This window comes from Oncorhynchus keta, chromosome 30, assembly GCF_023373465.1.
Source record: "Oncorhynchus keta strain PuntledgeMale-10-30-2019 chromosome 30, Oket_V2, whole genome shotgun sequence".
NCBI lineage: Eukaryota > Metazoa > Chordata > Actinopteri > Salmoniformes > Salmonidae > Oncorhynchus > Oncorhynchus keta.
Window position 1 is genome coordinate 31,470,935 of NC_068450.1, and position 26,637 is coordinate 31,497,571.

At 44.5% G+C, this 26,637-nt stretch overlaps 1 protein-coding gene across 36 annotated transcripts in view; it reads right to left on the bottom strand.

Moving 5' to 3' along the window:
* LOC118372108 (protocadherin alpha-C2-like) overlaps nt 1-26,637 on the bottom strand; it is a 220,161-nt gene that overhangs the window by 48,934 nt on the left and 144,590 nt on the right. Inside the window, exon 2 of one of the 36 annotated variants that reach the window (XM_052488252.1) lies at nt 23,838-24,214. The exons of 33 other annotated variants lie outside the window; for them this stretch is intronic. In XM_052488252.1, coding sequence (XP_052344212.1) covers nt 23,838-24,214 — 377 coding nt within the window. Of the gene's footprint in view, nt 1-3,722; nt 6,727-23,837; nt 26,306-26,637 lie in introns of those variants that run through there. 2 more of the 36 variants (XM_052488259.1, XM_035757875.2) reach the window with 2 other exon arrangements.

Here is a 26,637-nt window from a genome sequence, read left to right on the forward strand (position 1 = left end):
CACACATGTCAGTAAGAACGAACCACTCCAATAATGATATAATATATATAATGTTACTTACCCTACATTATTAATCTCATATGCATACGTATATACTGTACTCTATATCATCGACTGCATCCTTATGTAATACATGTATCAGTAGCCACTTTAACTATGCCACTTTGTTTACATACTCATCTTATATGTATATACTGTACTCGATACCAACTACTGTATCTTGCCTATGCTGCTCTGTACCATCACTCATTCATATATCCTTATGTACATATTCTTTATCCCCTTACACTGTGTATATGAGAGTAGTTTAGGAATTGTTAGTTAGATTTCTTGTTGGTTATTACTGCATTGTCGGAACTAGAAGCACAAGCATTTCACTACACTCGCATTAACATCTGCTAACCATGTGTATGTGACAAATACATTTGATTTGATTTGATTGGATTTGAAGCCACCAGAAACCTACTAATGGTTTTTATCTATTTTTTCCCTGCTTCTCACATGATGGCAAACGAATGAGAAAACCCACTGAACTGAAAATGGGTCTTTAATCCAGCTCCGAGTGTCTGCCTCTCATCCCATCTCTAGCCCACCGAACCAAACTCAAGGCAATCGTTTTGTGCTCTGAGCGCAACTGACCTGTGGGGGATTTTACTGCAGTAGGACCCATGACTCTTTAAGCTGGACAGAACAACACTAATGCCCAGAATATCTCTCTGCCCAGAGATAACCACACCAGACAAGTCTGTGCCTATTGGACCACAACTAGTGGACCAATCCTATTGACTGGCTGACAGTCAACCCTTTACACTAACCCTTTACACTTTAACCTTCAACATTCCAATCAAGTTTCCAACAGCTATACCACTACCCCTGGACCAACCATGGATCCCATTCCCATATGTATTTTCTACATATGGACCCAGCAGCAGAGTTCACAAAGGAGTGGGGAAGAGAGTAGGAAATGGAGGGAGAGCGATGTTTACTCTGAATATCCATGTTGAAAAGCATTTTGATGACAGCTCTGTAAACAACTGCAGAGAAGCGAGGCACTTAAACCTCTGATACCCTGATACCTGATACCCTGATACCTGATACCCTGATACCTGATATCCTGATACCTGATACCCTGATACCTGATACCCTGATACCCTGATACCTGATACCCTGATACCCTGATACCTGATACCTGATACCCTGATATCCTGATACCCTGATACCCTGATAACCTGATACCCTGATACCCTGATACCTGATACCCTGATACCCTGATACATGATACCCTGATACCTGATACTCTGATACCTGATACCCTGATACCTGATACCCTGACTCAACAGAAACAAACACCAGCTATCTGAAGAATCTCTGATACCCTGACTCAACAGAAACAAACACCAGCTCTCTGAAGAATCTCTGATACCCTGACTCAACAGAAACAAACACCAGCTCTCTGAAGAATCTCTGATACCCTGACTCAACAGAAACAAACACCAGCTCTCTGAAGAATCTCTGATACCCTGACTCAACAGAAACAAACACCAGCTCTCTGAAGAATCTCTGATACCCTGATTCAACAGAAACAAACACCAGCTCTCTGAAGAATCTCTGATACCCTGACTCAACAGAAACAAACACCAGCTCTCTGAAGAATCTCTGATACCCTGACTCAACAGAAACAAACACCAGCTCTCTGAAGAATCTCTGATACCCTCACTCAACCGAAACAAACACCAGCTCTCTGAAGAAGCTCTGATACCCTGACTCAACAGAAACAAACACCAGCTCTCTGAAGAATCTCTGATACCCTGACTCAACAGAAACAAACACCAGCTCTCTGAAGAATCTCTGATACCCTCACTCAACCGAAACAAACACCAGCTCTCTGAAGAAGCTCTGATACCCTGACTCAACAGAAACAAACACCAGCTCTCTGAAGAATCTGAGCACCACACACACACACACAGAGCTTAGGGCATACCCTCCCACACAAACACACTGCTCCCACAAAGAAGCTCTGCGCATAGGTGAACACTCACACCTCAAGTCTGAACACATGCATAAAGTGCTGGAAAAGGTAGAGAGCATATTGAAGGAAACTGCATGTTTGTACATACTGAGCTCGCGATAGAGCACTGCAAATGCAAAACACCTATGCTACAGCAACACAATGCAGCCTGCGCAGATAACAGTACCAGACTACTGACAAGAATAAACAAAGGATAGGAAGGAGACCTGGGAGTGGCACTGCATTGACTGACCTTCATGTCTTAAAGTAATCGTGGACTGTCGTTTCTCTTTGCGTATTTGAGCTGTTCTTGCCATAATATGGACTTGGTATTTTACCAAATAGGTCTATCTTCTGTATACCACCCCTACCTTGTCACAACCAAACTAATTGGCTCAAACACACTAAGAAGGAAATCAATTCCACAAATTAAATTTACAAGGCACACCTGTTAATTGAAATGCATTCCAGGTGACTACCTCATGAAGCTGGTTGAGAGAATTCCAAGTGTGTGCAAAGCTATCATCAAGGGAAAGGGTGGCTAATTTGAAGAATCTCAAATCTAAAATATGTTTTTATTCGTTGAAAACTGTTTTGTTTAATATATTATTTCATGTGTTATTTCATAGTTTTGATGTCTTCACTATTATTCTACAATGTAGATTCTACAAGGTGTCGAAAGTATTCTACAGGGATGCTGGCCCATGTTGACTCCAATGCTTCTCCACAGTTGTGTCAAGTTGGCTGGATGTCCTTTGGGCGGCAGACCATTTTTGATACACACAGGAAACTGCTGCACGTGAAATAAACAGCAGTGTTGCAGTTCTTGACACACTCAAACCTGTGCACCCGGCACTTACTTCCTTACCCTGTTAAAAGGCACTTAAAAATGTTGTCTTGCCCATTCACCCTCTGAATGGCACGCATACACAATCCATATCTCAACTGTCCCAAGGCTTAAAAATCATTCTTTAATTAACCTGTCTCATTAACACTGCTTGGAATAGATTTAAGGTGACATCAATAAGGGATCATAGCTTTCACCTGGATTAACCTGGTCATACTATATGACATGGAAAGAGCAGGTGTTCCTAACATTTTGGACACTCAGTGTAAATGATTTATGCAAATTCAGAATCCTCCATATCTGCCACAGTATGTTTTTATTTGATTTAAATTGGATAAAAAAAGAGCACTGCTTAATTAAAGGTAAAATCCACTCAAAAACATTTGTTATTTGTTAAATTAGTCCACTGATGATGCAGTCCTAAAATGTTTTGCATGTCAGCAGTCAAGGTTTTAAGGATTTGGGCTTCAAGCAGCAAAGTGTAACTTTCCACACCATCACGATGAAGCAAAATGTTGATGTCGCCGATGACACTTGTCTTCTTCAACGTCATATATCTTGAAAACTTGACTGCTGACATGCAAAAGATGTTGTGACTGTATCAATAGTGGACCAATGAAGAGGATTTTCCCTTTAATATTGCATAAACCCAACAAAAAAAAACGGAAGCTCTCACACATCCCTCACCTTCCTTGGAACTCTAAATGCCAAACACCACTGTTCCACAAAACATTGCCTGTAGGGAAAAACCCAAATACTAAAACACCCCAAAAAAACAAGCCATGAATAGCTCCTCAGTGTATTGTGGATGGTGTGTTGTTGGGATGGGATGACAGGACACACACAGAGATACACACACACACACACCTGTATGGCGGTTGCATCTGGCATGCTCAGCCTGCGTACAAACATCTGGCTCTGTCCACTCTGGCTGGTGACGTATCCCCCGGAGCTCCAGGTGCCACTGTGGGGCCGGCCCGTGTTATAGAACATGAAGGTGTCGCTCCCCGACGTCGCCGTCATACATGTCTTATAGCAGTACGTTTTGGTCATGGAGCCGTTCCCCCGCACCTCGATGTAGTGAGGTTCAACCTTCAGGTCCCTCCGCAGAGCAACGTTGTTGTTGGGTTGACCCTGACCTCCTCCACCTCCCCCACCACCGCCACCTCGACCCAATGACCCTCCACCCCCACCAGCCGAGGTGCCCCCCTCGGGGACACTCTTTTGGGACACACAGCAGGGCGAGCAGGAGCCGGGCTGGGTGCAGTAGGCGTGGCAGCGGACGATGGCCAGCACCACAATGGTGACAAGGAACACAAAGGTGGTGGCGCTCAGGGCCACGATCAGGTAGAGGGTTACGTTGGAGAACAGCAGCGGGCTGTGAGGCCTGATGATGCGTTTGGGGTCAGGGGTCAGCTTGGGTGGCAGCTCCATGATGTGCACATTGATGGTGGCGGTGGAGGAAAGCGGCGGTAGGCCATGGTCACGGACCAGAACGGTCAGCAGGAAAGAGGTGGAGTTGTCCTCGCTGACACGCCGCATGGTGCGGATCTCCCCCGTGTGCTCGTGGACTTTAAACAGGTCCAGCTCGGAGGTGGTCTGCTCCAGGGCGTACACCAGCCAGGCGTTCTGACCTGCGTCCCCGTCCCACGCCACCACCTTGGTCACCAGAGCCCCCGCCTCTGCATTCTTCATCAGCGTCTCGGTGGTCCGCGTCCCATTGGCTGGAGGATGGACTACCCTGGGGGAGTGGTCGTTCTGGTCCATGATGTAAACGTAGACTGTTGCTACGCGGCTGAGGGGCGGCACACCACCATCCTGGGCTTTCACCTGGAAGTGGAACTCTCTGAGCTTCTCGAAGTCGAAGGCTCGCAGGGCATAGGCCTCTCCCGTGTCGGGTTTGATGCTGACGTAGCTCGCCACAGGGATGCCGTGGTTGTTGTCATTGAGGACGGTGTAGGTGATGCGAGCGTTCTCCCCAGCGTCTGCATCCATTGCCTTTACAACGCACATCGACGCGCCAGGTGCATTATTCTCCGTCATGTACACTGTGTAGGAAGTCTGTTCGAAGCGAGGAGGGTTGTCATTGACATCGGCCACGTCAACTTTAATGGACATATGTGAAGACAGGGCTGGGGTTCCCCCATCGATGGCGGTTACTGTGACGTTGTAGGTGGAGATGGTCTCTCGGTCCAGGAATGCAGCGGTGACCAAGGTGTAGTGGTTCCGGAAGGACTTGATCTTAAAGGGGACACCAGGTTGGATCTCCAGGGTCACCTGTTTGTTCTGGGCGGAGTCCCGGTCGTTAAGACTGATCAGAGCCACCACGGTGTCAGCCCGTGCATCCTCCCGGACCGGGCTGGAAAGAGATGACAGCACGATTTCAGGAATGTTGTCATTCACATCCAAAACCTCCACCACCACTTTACAGTGGACTACCACTGCAGAAGGACCCCTATCCATAGCTTGTATGTACATCTCATAGGAGTTAGTCTCCTCATAGTCTATGTTTTTCTTCACTCTGATCTCTCCTGTATCTGTGTCCATGGAGAACATTTGTCTCACCCTCTCTGGGGTGTAACTGCTAAAAGAGTAAAACACCTCCCCGTTTGTGCCTTCATCCCGGTCTGTGGCGTTTAACTTTATCACTAGAGCGCCCTTGGGCGAGTTCTCCGAAAGTTTCACTTTGTATACGGAGTTGTCGAACACAGGCACGTTGTCGTTGGAATCCAGGACACGCACATTGATTTTGGCTGTACCTGTGCGCGCCGGAGTGCCTCCATCGACAGCAGTCAGTATCAACTGATGAGATGGTGTATGCTCACGGTCAAATGGCTTTTTGAGCACGAGCTGGATGTTCTTGCTATTTGTCGCGGGCTTGTTGGAGTCCAGCGCGAGGTGCTCATTGTTGCTGAGCCGGTAGAGGCGAACTGAGTTGGAGCCTTCGTCTGCATCCTGCGCGCCCTCGATGGGGAACCGGGACCCAGTTATGGCGGACTCTGAGATTTCCAGCTGGTACTCGTCCCTGGGGAACTGTGGCGAGTTGTCATTCGCATCCAGAATCTCCACCTCCACATTATGCACCTCGAGCGGGTTCTCAACCCCCACTTCTAGGTTGAGCAAACAGGTGCCACTGAATTCACACAGCGTCTCCCGGTCGATGCGGTCACTTACCGACAGCTTGCCGTTTTTATGATTTATGTTGAAATATCTCCGTGCGCTGTCCGAGGTGATTCTGACGCGTCGGGAGGAGAGCTTTTGCAGGTCCAGACCCAAATCACGAACAATGTCGCCGACCACAGCCCCATTCTCTAGCTCCTCCGGAATGGTGTATCGTATTTGTGCATTTGTAAGGCCACTGAGTACAAAAATCACCAAATAAAAAGTAAAAGGCACATTCTGAGTTATGCTGTAACAGCATCGCACCGCCACAGCCATTGCAAGCAGGCAGGATCCGCAGACGGATTAGAGAAAGCTTTCCATGCGTCCCCACGCGCAACATTAAAAACGGGGGGAAGAGTCCTTGAGTTACCCCCTACTATGTGCAGGACGACCAAAACATCCTCTCCGGTACATGTGCTTGTTTTAAATAGCGTTTTTCCGTTACATCCATGTTTTCCTTTGTTCGTTTGGCTACTGCTTTTTTCTCTTCTCTCTCCGCGCGGCTGAATCTTGTTCCCCTCTCACGGGTGCTGACTATCGCTCTCCCTCTCCTCTCTCTCCTTCCCCCTCCCTCTCTTCCTATCTGTGCAATGGTGTCTGTGGGAAGCGGGGGAGGGGGAGCAGTGCTCTCTAACCGTACTGGCTGAATTTCACCGATTGAAAACAACGTCAAATGAAAAGAAAAAACACATTAATACCTTGAGAATAGCAATAATAGCAATAATTGTATTGCAATTCATCATTATTTTTAACCGTCGGTCGTTTTTCTATTTTTGAGAGAGCGCGCTCGAGCAGGCTGTGTTTTTTTTTTATCAGAAAGGGAGAGTGAGGGAGCGAGCGAGCGAGTGCCACCGCCCTTTTCATTGTGTGCGGCAGATACATTGCTGATCTGATTTAACCGTACGCCCAGGCGATTACTTCTATCTTTTCATTGATCCAAACCTGCCATTAAGCCAAAGCTCTGGACCCAAACGAATAAATTGAAATAACAGGAATAACGGACATTTAATCGAAAAGTCTATGGAAATAGATCAATAAATTCAATAACAAATGAAATATATTTGTGCAGCAATTATCCTCATAAAAGGAGTCGTTACATTTGAAGTATAATCACGGCAGTTTATTGAAATATTTGCATTATTGCAGAGAAGAGAGGCTCTGCCCTCAATAGAATCAACAGGACAGTGCAAATCAAGTTAGGCTGAGCATTATAATATGGAGTTAACCAACAGAGACAATAGAACGAGAAAAACAACACAAAGATAAAAAATGAAAGCAGTATGTATCCCTCTCCTCTATTTAGGTACAGCAGCTCTCAAAACAAAGCATACTCTGTCCAGTGCTCTCTCGCTGTCCCACGAGCCATAGGGCTGAAATATTGCTGCTCGCACCCTCCTCTCACTTACTGGCCTGTGAGTGACAGCTGGGTTGATCGTATATTAGGACTACAGGGGTACTTGACTGCCGCTTCAGTTTCGCATCATATTACTTGCAGAACACAGGACCACCCCCTTTAGGCCTATATGTTATCATATGAAGCATGTTAACTCGGGGTGAGCGGGCGAAACGAACCAGGTCACCAACAAGATGCTCGAGACTTAGCCCCTCGCCATATCTGTCAAAACAAACTAGCATGCCCTCTTCTGTCAGACCCAAATTGCTGGAATAATACAGAGCTCGTGCACGCTGCAGATGTGGAAAGCACAAAGAATTTAGACTCATGTCGATTTGTTGACAAGCAGTTCTCCATTTCCTTTCGAAAGTCTCACTTGTCCCAAACATCTCAGCTATAGCCCAATACAATTCAGCAAATAAAAATGTCCACCTGGTGTTAAAGACCGACTTAAAAACAACTAGGGCTAACTGTTTGCCACCCCCAAAAAATAGTTTGAATCCATGAGTGCTGGGACGGCTTTTACAGACACCATAACCCCTGGTAGTTTCAGAGTGCTTTGGGGGCAGTTCACACCAAGCAATGGTAATGTAATAGTCTGGCAGACATTAATAGACACACACTGCCCTGTCTCCTGGCGCCTTGATATACCTTCGTTAATCCATTAAAAAGTGACCTCAGCTTTATATACGATTGTGATGTGTTTCAATTTCTTGAAAATCCTGCGCCATCGACCTTTCTGACTTGACAATCACACTGTACACAGACTGTCTGGCTATATTAACCCTCCTGCTGTGTTCCGGTAGAATTGAACCGATTTACAACTTCTCTCTGAAAAATGTAATTAATTTAATCTGATTGTCATAACGTTCCATGACTTTGTCCACACAGGGCATCTGAACACACAGAATACATTTGAATGATTCTCATTACATTTTAGGTGTTTTATTGAACTTTTCTACACTTGTAGTGTTCCTGGTCAAAATGACCGGTCATTAGAAATGAATGGGTGAGACTACAATTAGTGTATACAATTGAGTTCAGGCACATGCCCATTCATCAGATAGACACACTTCTTCTCCCAGATCCTCACATGCATGTGTGTTTGACACACACACACACACACACACACACACACACACACACACACACACACACACACACACACACACACACACACACACACACACACACACACACACACATGCACACACACCTTACCCCCCTTCTTGGCTTCCATGGCAACCCCCATGGGTACCTTTCCCCAATAGAATCTTTCCCCCACGGGAACCACACCTGTTGGCATTCTCACAAACAATCGCAACATTGTTTCAATAATAAGTATAACGCATCTCTGGTATATAAAGTTTTTTTGAAGCCTTGCTTCAAATTCATTCTGTGGCAGCACAATGACCAAATGATAAACTCTATGTGAGGCTCTTGATCATATCTTTGATCATGACACTGGTGAGGAGGAGAGAGTCCTTGTTAAACTTTGACACAAAGTATTCTGTGATAAATAGCACAATATGTTTCATCTGAGTATGGGTTATAGCCAAAATAATCCATACATTATGATTTTGTTTTACTCAAAAACGAGTTCTATGAGCCCAGCTCTCCTCCACCGACCCCTCATAAATAGCCATTACAAGTTCAAAACGTGTAACGTTCACAATAACTTAATTAAGTTGAAAAAAAGATCTAACACAACATAAGGTGATAATATATGTTTTATTGTGGATTTATAATCAGCTGTAATGGGGCGGTCATTTTGAACCGGGAACACAGAATTAATTAACATGACATTTCAAGTACAATATAATTGCACAACCAACGTATGTTCATCAGATGTTGTAGGGGTGTCAAGCCTTTGATGGCTTTTCATTTAAATTCGACTCAATATCTCAAACACCTCAAACATCTGCCCATGGGGCCGAGATGTCTCATATGCGCATGTCTTTCCGCAGGTGGTCGGATAGTAGCGTTAAATGCCCAAATCATCCCGCTCAGACTTTCCTCCTAATTAGTACAGTCTGAACCCATGTACCCCTATTAAAATCCAATTTAAATCGAATTCAATTCAATTTAGAGGGGGCCTCTAGTCCAAATGTGATCAGTACGACAAAGTGAGAGGGAGCATCTTTCAACACTAATTTCATTTCTACGCCAGCGGCAGTGGTTCATAGTGAATTGAATCGCGTCTCTCATCTCATCTCCGAGCCCTTTACCTCTGGAAAAGCTCAATAGTTAGATAACACTCAGACAGCCAGTTTGCTAGACAATCGGCTTTCACACCATTCAAATTGATTGAGTCATGCAGGGAGTGCAGTGCCATTCAAAGCACCGCTAGGAAGGACATTGTGACCTAAAATGTGAGGTCATTGAATGCTGGTCTCATCATATGGATTTATGCAATCCAAAAGGAGACTGTCTGGGATCTTTTAACATTACCTGGAGCCATAATTAATGTAAAAAAAAAAGAAGACAAAATTACAATATTGTTTTAGATAGACTGCCTTTGGTCATTCATTTGTGTGTATATGTATCTCTGAATAGGTCAAACATTCAGGTTAGTAAGTATAGCCTGAATGGTATATCTGTATGGTAGACTGAGCATGAAGTTGTTGTGCTGTGTTTATTTGGGATGTGGCCTCAGAGAGCCCCAGTGCCAGCCTGATTCACCCGGCCACCGGGCCACGCTACGTGCCCACACAACTCTTCCCTCTCCCAGTGCGGCTCCAGCTCTCCTCCACCGACCCCTCTGCCTACATCTGTGAAAGGCGCTGGCAACCTGCGAGAAAGCTGCTCAGCGGTGAGTCACACCGTTGTTAGGAGTGGATGGATAGATAGCTGAGAGACTCTTCTTCACACTCCAAAGCCAGACTGGGGGGGTGGTGAACTGGGGAGCTGGAGAGATACAACTGAAGAGAACAGAGATGGAACGGAACTTCCGTTAGGTTCGATGGGCCTAGATGGAACTTTTCCTTTGTGCAGAGATGGACGTTTTGTGATTTTTTTTTTTTACACATCAACTGTCCTCCGCTGTCCTGTAGATGAGACCGCGTAGGTCTCGTGTCAGTCTGTTCTCGTGAGTCTCAGAGGCATGCGAGTTGCAGAACTCCTGACGTTTAGCAGATTCTCCCGGTGGTGCGCGCAAGATTTGTGTTTAAGGCAATTTGAGAGTGATAAAAATAGGAGACTATTATCTTGTCAATTGCACACGCCGTCGGATTTACACCTGTCCTTTTCCAATTCACTCTGTTGTCTCCTCTCTCTCTCTGTATATTGAGCTGTACACGGGCAGGTAACTGATCTCTCTTTCCCTGTACCTGTTAGAGTCCCGCCCATCTGTCCCGCCGTTAATTGCGCGCAACAGAGCTGTGGGTTGTTTTATTTTCACTCAAGGGGCTGGAGATGAAGTTATCTCAATTCCTTCTCCGGGAGACTAACATACATATGTATCACCAGAACAAACATGTCCTAATGCTCTTAAATGGATCCCTCTCTCTGTCTCTCTCTATCCCGGTTTCTCTTGTCACCAACTCTTACCCTTCCCCACTCAATTCAATTAAAGATGCTTTATTGGCATGGGAAAGATATGTTAACATTGTCAAAGCAAGTGAAGTAGATAATATGCAAAAGTGAAATAAACAATAAAAATGAACAGTAAACATTCCATTCTCCCCTCACTCTCACCACCCCTCTCTCTCCCCCTCCCAACTGCCTCACACTCCCCTCCTCAGAGCATCTATCCCCCCTCTCTCCTATCTCACCTCTTCTTCCCCCTTCCAACCCCTCCCTCTTCTACCCCCATCTCTCTGTGACATCCGCTGCTCCAGCTGGGAGAGCTGTGGCCGAGGGGCACCGGAACGTCTGAAGTGGAAACACAGGAGCTAATGTCTCTGCGGCTGCTTCTGCAGTACACTGTCCCGTCTTCTATTAAAAAACACCCCAGAGAGAGAAAGGGAGCAGGAAGAGAGAGGGGGGAGGGAGGGACAAGGAACAGGGGAGCAGGAGGATAGAGAAGGGAGAGCGACTAACAGGCGAGCTCGACAGCAGATAAAGGGAGAACTCTGAGTACGCGCCCTATCATCTCTTTTTGGAAATAGCGGAGCATTTTTGAAAAGTGGAATATTAATTACCTTCTCGCCATCCATTATGCAAGATGGCGGACATATTAATAAAACGCTCTCTATTAATACACAGTAATCGTCCCTGTTTAAAAGCCATCATTTCACTCTCTAAGCGTCTGTTATCTCATGTGGAAGACCGCAGTTTGTGAGTCAGATTTCCCACAAACGACTGGGACCGGGACTGACTGGGGAAGAGTCTGAATGAGTGTCTGGGCTGGAGACTCTCTCTCTCTCTCTCTGAGAGTCTTTCTTTGTTATTGTCAGCTGCTGTCTCGTCTGGTGTGCTTAGGGCAAGGAGTGATGACCTCATACATGTCCCGCCTCACCAGACGGAGTCCGAGCTCTGAGTCGCCTACTGTTCATCATGCAGACACACAGACAACATGGTTATTACACTGTGATTTTTTTAAACTGCAAAGTTAATACTTAGTGTTTAGGCCACCCAGTGAGACACATGACTTTTACATGACTATTGATGCCATATTTTGCTTTTAGAAAATACGTTAAAGAAATTAGGAAAATACAAAAATATATATTTTTCTCTTTCGATCTTTCATTATTTTACACATGGAAATGCCTGCATGCTGTTGTGTAGGAAGACAGTAGTCACAGTGTCTGTGTTGCAAGGGGGAAAGGCCAGAGTGATAAAGAATCTGCATCGGCAGACTGAAAATGACAAAACATCCATTTCCTCAGAGAAAATGAGTTAGGTTATAGCAGGAGAGGCTGACAAACATGAAATAAATATAATAGAAGTGCTGATAATCTAGCTACAAAATCACAATTTTATATCAACGTTTTATTTTCAGAATATCCACACCATCACGGAGAATTAAATAAAATGCTTGCTTGTCAGTGCATAAGCGTTCGGCCAAATCACATATTGAAAAAAAGAGTTCCATAAAAAAAATGTGCTCAATGATGGAGATGATTCCATTATAACATTTAAAAATATAGATTTTGCCCTGTACTAGAAACTCATTGAATAACACATTCATATGGCAAACATTTAGTCAAAACATAAATCGTAAGAAACAAGGTTTTGAAGCGTCTGTCCTAAGTCTAGGAGTGAAGGCCATAAAAATGGTCAAAGACACTCTAGTCATCGACTGTTCTCTCAGCTACCGCACGGCAAGCGGTACCGGAGCGCCAAGCCAGGTCCAAAAGGCTTCTTAACAGCTTCTAACCTCAAGTCATAAGACTCCAACTTCAGACGAGTCTCCTGACACTTGTTTGTAGGTCAATCTGTTCGATGCTACAGACGTTTACGTGAGAAGACCAATTTTGGGGATGTCTGTGTCCCCGCAGATGCGGAAGTACGACTGGCGGATGTGGTGGATTGAGACTCATCCCTTGCAAAAACAAAACATAAATCTATCTTAAACTGAAGGATTTTGATGGGGATTTTTTTTGTTATGTAACTGAGATTGACTCACCGGTGCATCAATCGACTAGGGGATTACTTGATAGGTACAATATATTCCATGTTTTGAGGAACAGGTGGGAGAGAGATGTTTTTCAGGAACTAAACGTATTAGAATCTGGGCCACAGAGAGCGAGAGAAAATCAAAGGTGCGGTGGGGTTCTGTCTCAGTGCCAAGAGCACTGCAGCTTGCAGCCAGGACAGGATGAGAGAGAGAGGGAGACAGTAGTACTGGGACCTCTATTGGTGTAAGGGGGTACTGCAGAGACTGTGAACTCCATCTACTGACTGCCATCGCTAAGCTATGTCACTACTGAAAACTGATTGCAAGCTGCTGAGTGTGCCTGTGTGCCTGTGTGCCTGTGTGTGTGTGTGTGTGTCTGTGTGTCTGTGTGCCTGTGTGTGTGTGTGTGTGTGTGTGTGTGTGTGTGTGTGTGTGTGTGTGTGTGTGTGTGTGTGTGTGTGTGTGTGTGTGTGTGTGTGTGTGTGTGTGTGTGTGTGTGCGTGCGTGCGTGCGTGCGTGTGTGTGTCCCAAGCCGCAGATTGCCTCCTTTCCTCTCCTTCAGTGTCTGACAGTGTGACTGTGAAGGGCAGATTCAGGCACCCTCCAGAGGAGAGAGATGGAAACAAAATATGCTGATGAGAGAATCTGTTTCCCAAGGACAACACCCTCACTCTGCAAGAGAGTATGTCTCTACCACAAAGCATTAGAAAATCACACAAGCCAGATCTCACAGATTGATCACAACACTCTGAAGTAAAAATGATCAATCCTTAAGCACAAAATCAGACCTAACCACCAGACATCCTACATTCCTTCAGAAAGTATTCATGCCCCTTGACTTCATCCACATTTTATTCGACATTGTATTGTGCTACAGCCTGAATTTAAAATTGATTACATTTAGATTTTATGCCACAAATTATTTTATTTTTTAAATCTGAAATGTCACAAGTCATTAAGTATTAAGCCCCTTTGTTATGGCAAGCCAAAATAAGTTCAGGAATAAAAATTTAGTCATGTCAGTATTCAATGTTAGGAGATGACGTAGAAACCAGCCACTATGGGCAACAGTGAACAGGAGGGCTTCTTAAAGCAAAATTAACAGGTCAGTGAGAGTCGGAATTCCTACTGGTTGGTAGGTGATCAAATACCTATGGCATGCAATAAAATGCAAATTAATTACTTAAAAATCATACAATGTGATTTTCTGTATTTCTGTTTTAGATTCCGTCTCTCACAGTTGAAGTGTACCTATGAAGTGTACCTAAAAATTACAGACCTATACATGCTTTGTAAGTAGGAAAACCTGCAAAATCAGCAGTGTATCAAACACTTGTTCTCCCCACTGTGTATATATATTTACTTTTTTGCAAATAAATGTGGGTCTCGAAGCCCCACCTGCCCTGAATGACGGGTCGCATCTGATTCCAGGTGACTACCTCATGAAGCTGGTTGAGAGAATGCCAAGAGTTTGCAAAGTTGTCATCAAAGCACAGGTTGGCTACTTTGAGGAAAGTCAACTATTAATATATATTTGATTTGTTTTCTATATGATTCCATAGGTGTTATTTCACAGATGTGATGTCTTCACTATTATTCAACAATGTAGAAAATAGTAAAAATAAAGAAAAACCCAGGAATGAGTAGGTGTGTCCAAACGTTTGACTGGTAATGTATGTAAACTTCTGTATTTCATTTTCAATAAATTTGCAAAAATGTCTAAATACTTTGGCGTTATGGGGTATTGTGTGTAGATGGGTGAGAAATAAAATATATTTCATCCTTTTTGAATTCAGGCTGGAACACAAGAAAAATGTGGAATAAGTCAAGGGGTATGAATACTTTCTGAAGGCACTGTATCTCCTATGAATACATCCAGAGCAGAAACATGTATCTTCAACACCTCCCGGTGCACTGAGATGAGATCAAAGACAACTATGCGGCAAAACTATTAACTGCATTGCATCATGTCTGATTAATAACATTCTACTAGTCTAGCAGCATCAGCACTTTAACTTTTTAAAACCATGTATTATTAAAGACTACATATACTTCTAACAACAATCTCCATCTAAAGACTCAGGAATCTAAGGCCCTACTCGAAAGTGTTGGGCGGGTTTACCCCTGTGTATTTAACTCATTAATAACATGCTTTAGAACCTCTTCATCTCAGATATCAAATCGTAGTTTCAATAGAGATGATGATTCCTTTCCCATGTATAAAGAATGAGGTGGAGAGACTGTTCTGGATTTGCTTGACTGTGCCTTCCCCAATGTATCCTCCTTTCAGTGCAAAGGGTTGGATGGAGAGACTGTTCTGGATGCGCTTGGCTATGGCTTCCCCAGTGTATCCTCCCTTTCAGTGTAAAGGGTTGGATGGAGAGACTGTTCTGGATGCGCTTGGCTATGGCTTCCCCAGTGTATCCTCCTTTCAGTGCAAAGGGTTGGATGGAGAGACTGTTCTGGATGCGCTTGGCTATGGCTTCCCCAGTGTATCCTCCTTTCAGTGTAAAGGGCATGACAGAACTAAAAGCCATGTAAATCTCTCCCCTGGAGTCCTGGAAGGGTTAAACAGCACTTGGTCTGTCCCTGTTCTTCCTGAAAATAAATCAAACAGATTCATGTTGTGGTAAACAAAGCTATCTGAGACAGCAGGCAGCCACCGGTCCCCTCTATCATTCCACTCAGAACCCTGGCTTTGTGTCCGTGCTGGGTGTATGGGGATGGATGTGGAAGAACCCTGTGGTTCTGAACATGACAAAGCTAATCTAATAACTGCACAACAGCCTTACGCCATAAGGGGTGTGTGTGTGTGTGTGTGTGTGTGTGTGTGTGTGTGTGTGTGTGTGTGTGTGTGTGTGTGTGTGTGTGTGTGTGTGTGTGTGTGTGTGTGTGTGTGTGTGTGTGTGTGTGTGTGTGTGATTTGAGTGGGCCAGTGACACATCATACTACTGAAACCCACTCAGTACCAGTCAAAGGACAGGCTGACTGGCTTTATATAGCATTTACAGAGAGACTGTCAGTGTACTGTTTTTCCCTTTAGATCAAAATCTAATACATTGTTTAGTAGACTACCTTGGGAATGAGTGTGTGTTCAGTCATTTTATCTGTGACCAATTCTCAACCCTTAGTATGTCCGCTTACCTGGGAAACACATATTTCATTGTTTTCTTCCTCCTCATCCTGACTGCCTCTCCTTGACCCTCTTAAACATGATATTTTACATGATCTCACACTCCCTGGTCAAACCTGTACCCTTATTGCGGTCTTCCTCTCCCTCTCTCTCAATCCCCTTTCCTCTCTCGATTCTCTCTCTATGATTTTCTTCCTTTCCACTCTCTCTTTGTCCATCTTTGAATGTGATAAATGAGAGGATGGCTTAGTGGGGGTGGATGCACATTTGCAGCTCTCTCTCTCTCTCTCTCTCTCTCTGAGAAACAGACTGGTGCACTATCAGTAATGAGGATCATCTCCATGGCAACCTCCATGGCAATCTCAGCTGAGCTCCCATCCCCTTGCCAAAACCCACACCCAGGAGGGAGGAAAACAGGAAGTGATGTTTTAACACACGTCCATGAAACAAAACCAGGAGTCGACTGTCTGGAGGGGCCCAATTATCATTAGCCCAATCGCATTGACCACGATGCAATCAACATCTGAGCCAGATCTCTGGGGGTAAGGGTGGGGTAAGGAGAACAATTCTAAGTCATGTTTTTGGGTCACAATAGTTGAACCCACCTGGATGGTTACTGAACCTAAATGACTTACAGTAGGTGAATTATGGCCCTGCTGTGTAGAAATACCATCCAGTTCAGATGTGAAGCACTTAGCTGGCTACCTCATCCAGGATAATGTCCTTAGATAATCAATAATGTAATGATTTTTGCAACACTGGGGCCAGCAGAGCAGAGGAAGAGGCTTTATGCCAACACACAGTCACTGCAATACACATATTAATAAAGAACTGACACACAGCTAAATACATGACTACATACACTGCTGCTATTACAAAAGAAGAAACACACCACATATGCTGCAATACTCTGAAATACAAATAATATCTATTGCTATGAAGCAGAACACACACACTCACACATACTCAGAGAACACACTGACAAACATACACCCACCCACACACAGAAGTAGTGGTGATCTGAGGGATATGAATAAGCCCCTCGACCTCATTCCCCTAGCCCTTTGTCCCGCCTCCCCTGTTTAGCTGTGATTGACAGCTGGATTCCTGCCGGTGCTGTCAGCCCCGCCCAGCCCAGGGTGTACCTCGCTGAGACGCCAGGGCTCCGAGAGATCTCTGCTGCTGCAGCACAGAACGGAAAATTACCAGCGCCTCCCCCTCCTGTTCTGTCTCTCTCTCCCTCCCTCGTCACTCTCCCTCTCACACACACACACAGTGAGCAGCAGTATACAGAGCACATACTGAACCACTCAAAAGCAAAGAGACAGCTCCAGGCATTATTACTGGAGCCATGCTGGAGCCATGCTGGAGCCATACTGGAGCCATGCTGGAGCCATACTGGAACCATGATGGAGCCATGCTGGAGCCATACTGGAGCCATAATGGAGCCATGCTGGAGCCATGCTGGAGCCATGCTGGAGCCATGCTGGAGCCATGCTGGAGCCATACTGGAACCATGATGGAGCCATGCTGGAGCCATACTGGAGCCATAATGGAGCCATGCTGGAGCCATGCTGGAGCCATACTGGAGCCATACTGGAGCCATGCTGGAGCCATGCTGGAGCCATGCTGGAGCCATACTGGAGCCATACTGGAGCCATGCTGGAGCCATACTGGAGCCATACTGGAGCCATACTGGGCCCAAACGTATCAGAGAGAGAGATAGCATGGTGATATAGAGAATCTGTTATTTATTACTCTCAGACACCTAGTGATCTTCCTAACACACCCTGACCCACTACCACATGCCCAGCACTGCAACATTCAGAACCCCTGTGTGATCATAGAGAGCCCCAAAGCACATGGAGAAGACTAAAATATGAGCCAACCAAGAGATCATACCGTGGCTCTGAGCTTGTATTTTACTTAGTTGTTTATACTGACCCACCACTCACTAAAATGAGGTCAGTGCATTATCAAATAGTATGAAATAATGTATTAACAAACAGGATACATCATAGCGCTTAACAATATTAACAAAACCACTTGAATGCCACTGGTTACAAACAAGCACCACTTTAAATGGCAAAAAGAAAGCTAAGTCCACACAAGTAGATAGCGTTTGCAGTTGATATACACAGTTTGTGGTCAAATAAAAGGGTCTGAGCAGCTTACATGCTGAGCGGATCAAGCCGCCCTGACATACTTAGTGTATGTTAATGAAAATGGGGAGAATCCTGTTTACAGCGTGCTGAGGCAGATAGTGCACATGTCTGGGGAGAGGGATGATATTTCACCATTCCTCCTCTCAGCTGCTACCCACACACTCCCACAATACCCACACACTCCCACAATACACACACACACTCCCACAATACACACACACTCCCACAATACCCACACACTCCCACAATACACACACACTCCCACAATACACACACACACACCACAATACACACACACTCCCACAATACCCACACACTCCCACAATACCCACACACTCCCACAATACCCACACACTCCCACAATACACACACACACTCCCACAATACACACACACTCCCACAATACACACACAATCCCACAGATACACACACACTCCCACAGATACACACATACTTCCACAGATACACACACTCCCACAGATACATACACACTTCCACAGATACACACACACTCCCACAGATACAGATACACACACTCCCACAATACACACACACACTTCCACATATACACACACACTTCCACACACACTTTCACAGATACACACACACTTCCACAGATACACACACACTCCCACAGATACAGATACACACTCCCACAGATACACACACTTCCACAGATACACACACTTCCACAGATACACACACACACTTCGACAGATACACACACACACACTTCCACAGATACACACACAGTCCCACAGATACAGATACACACACTCCCACAATATACACACACTTCCACAGATACACAAACACACACACACACACTCCCACAATACACACACACTTCCACAGATACACAAACACACACACACACTCCCACAATACACGCACACACTCCCACAATACACACACACACTTCCACAGATACAGATACACACACACTCCCACAATGCACACACACACTTCCACAGATACAGATACACACACACTCCCACAATACACACACGAACTCCCACAGATACAGATACACACACACACACGCACACACGCACACACGCACACTCCCACAATACACACACACACTCCCACAGATACAGATACATACACACTCCCACAATACACACATACACTCTCCCACAATACACACACACACACTCCCACAATACACACACATACTACCACAGATACAGATAAACTCACACAAATACACACACACTCCCACAACACACACACACACTCCCACACATCCAGATACACACACACACACACACAGATACAAACACATTCACACACACACTGAGAATACAAGGCCGATGGACTGAAAGAGGGAGGGGAGAGGGAAGGAGGGGGTGGGGAGAGATAGATATACTGTACATTGAAATTGAGGGAAATATTGTGAGGCTGATGAAAAGCAACATGATACGTGAAGAAAGATACACAGAGATGGATTGACAGAAAGATAGACAGAGAAAGAAAGAGAGATGGATACAGATGGACTGACAGAAAGATAGACAGAGAAAGAAAGAGAGATGGATACAGATGGACTGACAGAAAGATAGACAGAGAAAGAAAGAGAGATGGATACAGATGGACTGACAGAAAGATAGACAGAGAAAGAAAGAGAGATGGATACAGATGGACTGACAGAAAGATAGACAGAGAAAGAAAGAGAGATGGATACAGATGGACTGACAGAAAGATAGACAGAGAAAGAAAGAGAGATGGACACAGATGGACTGACAGAAAGGAGGAGGGGAAAGATAGAGAAACAGTGAGAATGGAGGAAATTAAAAATAGGAATGAGACAAGGTAACATAGACCGAAATACAAATCAAATCAACCTTAATTTGTCACATCCGAATAAAACAAGTGTAGACCTTACCATGAAATGCAAGCCCTTAACCAACAGTGCAGTTCAAGAAGAGTTAAGAAAAGATTTAACAAATAGACTAAAGTAAAAAATTCTAATAAAAAGTAACACAACAAGAATAACAATAACGAGACTATATACAAGGGGTACCAGTACCGAGTCAGTGTGCGAGGGTACAGGTTAGTTGAGGTCATTTGTACATGTAGGTGGGGTGAAGTGACGATGCATAGATAATAAACAACGAGAAGCAAAAGGGGGGTTTAGTGTAAATAGTCTGGTGGCCATTTGATTCATTGTTCAGCAGTATTATGGCTTGGGGGTAGAAGCTGTTGAGGAGCCTTTTGGTCCTAGACTTGGCTCTCCGGTACCGCTTGCCGTGCGATAGCAGAGAAAACAGTCTATACTGGGTGACTGGAGTCTCTGACAATTGTTTGGGATTTCCTCTGACACTGCCTATTATATAGGTCCTGGATGGCAGGAAGTTTGGCTCCTTACACGGTCAGATACCGAGCAGTTGCCATACCAGGCGGTGACGCAACTGGCCAGGATGCTCTCGATGGTGTAGCTGTAGAAACTTTTGAGGATCTGGGGATCCATGCCAAATCTTTTCAGTCTCCTGAGGGGGAAGATGTTTTGTTGTGCCCTCTTCACGACTGTCTTGGTATGTTTGCACCATGCTAGTTTGTCGGTGATGTGGACACCAAGGAACTTGAAACTCCCAACCCGCTCCACTGCAGCCCCGTCGGTGTTAATGGGGGCGTGTTCGGCTCGCATTTTCCTGTAGTCCACGATCAGCTCCTTTGTCTTGCTCACATTGAGGGAGAGGTGATTGTCCTGGCACCACACTGCCAGTTCTCTGACCTCCTCCCTACCAGGTCGTTTCATCGTTGTCGGTAATCAAACCTACCACTGTTGTGTCATCAGCAAACTTGAATTTACCTTTATTTAAAAAAAACTAGGCAAGTCAGTTAAGAACAAATTCTTATTTTCAATGACGGCCTAGGAACAGTGGGTTAACTGCCTGTTCAGGGGCAGAATGACAGATCGACAGATCTGACACAGCATTCTCACATAGGTGTTCCTTTTGTCCAGGTGGGAAACGGCAGTGTGGAGTGCGATTGAGATTGCGTAATCTGTGGATCTGTTGGGACGGTATGCGAATTGGAGTGGGTCAAGGGTGTCTTGAAGGATGCTGTTGATGTGAGCCATGAGAGCCACGTGAGTGCTACGGGCAGTAATCATTTAAGCAAGTTACTTTTGCTTCCTTGAACACAGGGACTATGTTTGTCTGCTTGAAACATGTAAGTATTACAGACACGGTCAGGGAAAGATTGAAATGTCAGTAAAGACACTTTATAGTTGATCCGCGCATGCTTTTAGTACACATCCTGGTAATCTATCTGGCCCAGCGGCTTTGTGAATGTTGACCAGTTTAAAGGTTTTGTTCACATCGGCTACCGAGAGCGTTATTACACAATTGTGAGAGACGGAATCTAAAATGAAAATCAAGAAAATCACATTGTATGATTTTTAAGTAATTAATTTGCATTTTATTGCATGGTATAAGTATTTGATCACCTATCAACCAGTAAGAATTCCGGCTCTCACAGACATATTAGTTTTTCTTTAAGAAGCCCTCCTGTTCTCCACTCATTACCTGTATTAACTGCACCTGTTTGAATTCGTTACCTGTATAAAAGACACCTGTCCACACACTCAATCAAACAGAATCCATCCTCTCCACAATGGCCAAGACCAGAAAGCTGTGTAAGGACATCGTGGCTAAAATTGTAGACCTGCACAAGGCTGGGATGGGCTACAGGACAATAGGCAAGCAGCTTGGTGAGAAGGCAACAACTGTTGGCGCAATTATTAGAAAATGGAAGAAGTTCAAGATGACGGTCAATCACCCACGGTCTGGGCTCCATGCAAGATCTCACCCCGTGGGGCATCAATAATCATGAAGAAGGTGAGGGATCAGCCCAGAACTACACGGCAGGACCTGGTCAATGACCTGAACAGAGCTGGGACCACAGTCTCAAAGAAAACCATTAGTAACACACTACGCCTTCATGGATTAAAATCCTGCAGCGCACGCAAGGTCCCCCTGCTCAAGCCAGCGCATGTCCAGGCCCGTCTGAAGTTTGCCAATGACCATTTGGATGATCCAGAGGAGGAATGGGAGAAGGTCATGTGGTCTGATGAGACAAAAAATAGAGCTTTTTGGTCTAAACTCCACTCGCCGTGTTTGAATGAAGATGAAGGATGAGTACAACCCCAAGAACACCATCCCAACCGTGAAGCATGGAGGTGGAAACATAATTCTTTGGTGATGCTTTGCTGCAAAGGGGACAAGACGACTGCACTGCATTGAGGGGAGGATGGATGGGGCCATGTATCGCAAGATCTTGGCCAACAACCTCCTTCCCTCAGTAAGAGCATTGAAGATGGGTCGTGGCTGGGTCTTCCAGCATGATAACGACCCGAAACACACAGCCAGGGCAACTAAGGAGTGGCTCCATAAGAAGCATCTCAAGGTCCTGGAGTGGCCGAGCCAGTCTCCAGACCTGAACCCAATAGAAAATCTTTGGAGGGAGCTGAAAGTCCGTATTGCCCAGCGACAGCCCCGAAACCTGAAGGATCTGGAGAAGGTCTGTATGGAGGAGTGGGCCAAAAGCCCTGCTGCAGTGTGTGCAAACCTTACTGACTGACAGAGGAGCATATTTTCAATGTTCAGAGAGGGAGTGATGGACTCCGAAGAAGGTACTGAGTAGTAGCATTCCGAACATGGGGATAGGCATTGACATGATATAATTACAAAAAAACAACAAACTGACATCCTGTGAAAGTATTGGTTCCTTCACAATGATGACAACCAATAATCCATCAAAGAAAACAAACAGCTGACATTCTGATTCTGCTTTCATTACAAAGTTCACAATTTGCCCTTTCCAATCAGTCTACAACTCTAACTCTATCCGTGATAAAAAAAATGTATATATTTTTTTTTAATTAAAAAAAAATATATATATTATTTTTCAAATGTTTTAATTTTTTTAAATATATATATATATATATATATATATAATGAAAGCAGAATCAGAATGTCAAAAATAAAAAAATTATATATATAATTTATTTATTTTGTATTTATTTTTTTACCACGGATAGAGTTAGAATTGGAGACTGATTGGAAAGGGCAAATTGTGAAATTTGTAATGAAAGCAGAATCAGAATGTCAACTGTAATGAAAGCAGAATCAGAATGTCAGCTGTTTGTTTTCTTTGATATATATATATATATATATATATATATATATATATATATATATATATATATATATATATATATATATATTCATTGCAATAGAATCAATACAAAAGTAGCTTGCAACTAGCTTCCACTAGCGTCATGAAGAGCCATTCATACCTCACGGAGGAATAAACACTTAGCGCGAATATTTAGTTCTGAAAGGTTAGCGCGCCTTCAGCACCTTGGAGAGCAACACTGGATCTATTTACCTCGGAGGCCATACGGACAGTGCAAAACAAAGCCAATGTGACAACTCTCGAGGGGTGGGCTGATTTCCGGAAAAGAGGCATTTCTAAAACCATAATCTTGACTGCATCACGTTAAAATGAGCAATACAGTTTCAATTTAATAGAAAATAGGCCCGTTTATGTATATAGATCTTACCTTATCTTTATTAGGAAGCGTTTGTGTTCTGTTAAACGTGTCATTTCCATTAATACTGATCAGTTCTGCATCTGCAGGTGGATACGGAGCGGGGAAAACCACTACGTCACTCTTCAGTGTGTCTGAGCTGAAACACACGTCATACTGCTGAGTAGATTTAGAGTAAGACCAGCTTCCGTCAGGGTGTGTGGTGATCACTGGGGCGCTGTACCTTCTGAAACTGTCCTCTGTCCTGTGGCATTTTACAGCTATTAAACTGATGAGGCTCAGTAAAAATATCACTGACACCGAGGCAATGGCGATCAACAAATACAGGTTTAAATCAGAGAAGTTCTCCTCCTTTCTCGGCACATTTCTGAATTGAGTCTGGATTTCACCTGTACTTTCAACCACCACTACATCAATAGATACAGTCGCTGACAGTGAGGGTTCTCCGTTATCAGAAACCAACACGACCAACGGGTGAGTTTTCAGGTCATTGTCACTCATTCTCCTCTTCGTCCTTAGTTCCCCGGTGCTGGTTCCGATTCGGAAGAGGTTGGTTCCCTTGGGCTCAGAGATGTGATAAGAAAGCAGCGCATTGTAGCCAGAGTCGGCGTCTACAGCCCTGATCTTGGCCACAAAGTAGCCCGCTTCAGCAGAATAGGGAACGTTCTCAGTGTTAACGGAGCCGTGCTCAGAATAGGGCGCGAGAATCCCAGGACTGTTGTCATTCTCATCCAGGATAAAAACGTCCACAGTCACGTTGCTGCTGAGTGGAGGAACACCAGAGTCTGTGGCCTGAACTTTAAACTGGAAAGTTTTGATCTCCTCATAGTTAAAAGACTGCAGACTCACTATATCTCCAGTATCCGAGTTTATATTTACAGATGATGATATTGAAACACTTTTATCTAATAACGAATACGTCATCTTTGCATTTTCATCTGAATCTGGGTCAAAAGCAGACATCGTGTAAATGACCTCTCCTACCGGACTGTTCTCTTTCACATAAACATTCGCCACGGGTTCTGAGAATCGAGGAGCGTTGTCATTTACATCAGAAACGTGTACTGTAATAACGCTGGTGCTGGAGAGAGGCGGGGTCCCTTCATCCGTAGCTGTGATGGTGACATTATACTGAGAAGCGCTCTCTCTGTCAAGAGGTCCATCAACCACTAAGGAATAATGATTCTTGTATGAGTTGTTTATCGTGAATGGCACAGAGCCTAGTATTTGAACCTGTATAGCGCCATTTGTGCCTGCGTCATTGTCTTTCGCAGTTATCAGACCAACCGTTGTCCCTAATGACGCATCCTCTTTCACTACGTTAACTAAAGAAGTGATAAATATCTCTGGTGTATTGTCATTTACGTCAGTTATTTCAACCAGGACTTTACAGTGAGATGCTCTAGGATTGTGTCCCCTGTCTTGAGCTTGGACACGTATTTCAACAGCATTGTTTTTTTCGTGATCCAACTCTCTTTTAACCGTTATTTCACCGGTAGCTGCATTAATGGCAAATGCGGCAATGTTATTGTCACTGTTTTGGTTAATGAAAATATAAACGATTTCCCCATTCAGATCTTCATCTGCGTCACTCGCTTGAACCGTGATGACGGATGCACCTATATGCGTATTCTCAGGAATACGAGCTTTATAAAGTGGCTTTTTAAAAATGGGTATATTATCGTTAACGTCTTTCACATTTACAATGATAAGCGATGTCCCTGATCTAGGGGGTTTTCCTCCATCTACAGCGGTCAGTGTGAGCTGGATAACGGGCTGTTTCTCTCGGTCTAAGGCTTTCTGCAGCACTAACTCAGCAGACACACTCTGCTCTCCACCGCTCTGTACATCCAGGGAGAAGTGTTCATTCGGGCTCAGCTTGTAGCTGTTTACCGAGTTAGCCCCTACATCCGTATCGTAGGCGCTTTCCAAAGGAAATCTCTCCCCTGGAAATGCAGATTCAGATACATTCAAATATGTTTTAGAGGACCTAAACGAGGGTGAGTTGTCATTTATATCCAAAACATTCACTTCAAATCTGTATAGATTCAATGGCAAATTCACAATGGCTTCCAGTTCTAACGAACACTTCGTGCTCCGAGCACAGAGGTCGTCTCTGTCTATTCTCTCTCTCACGGACAGAATTCCATTTTTTTTATTTACATCAAAATACCTCTGATTGGGTCCGGATATCTTAAACCCACGATATTCAAGTTGCTGCACGTCTAGATGCAAATCCTTCGCCAAATGTCCAACAACAGTGCCCTGGTTAGATTCCTCCGATATGGAATAGACGATCTGTGCTGAAGCGATACTCCAAAGATGACATAACGTGAGGAGATAGTACATCCGCGAAGGAAACATAACCCATTTGTGAGTCATTGTGTCGGTATTCCGTTAACGACACATTATGTGAAGAACATAGGCTATCACCCGCATAGATGCATAAACCAAAACAGAACCAGACGAGAGCCACGATGTTCTGCTGCTCACCCGAACAAAGACTTTTTTTTCCCAACAACGACCAATGCTCCTGTGTGGGGCGGAGCCTCGCACGGCGAGCGAGGATTTACACTGCGCGAGAGGATAGCGATACCGTGTGGATATATAAAACAATCAAACATTTCTGTGGAAGTGGAGACCAAAAACAGTAAAATTCCCCCAAAATGTTAGTGACCACAAGATGACCAAATGATGACCTTGGTGAGTTCTGACCAACATGATTAGGGTCTGTACTAAACATACACCAACACTTTACAATGTTCAGAGGCCTACAATTTAAAGTACGCGGTGCATTTCAAAACCATGAACA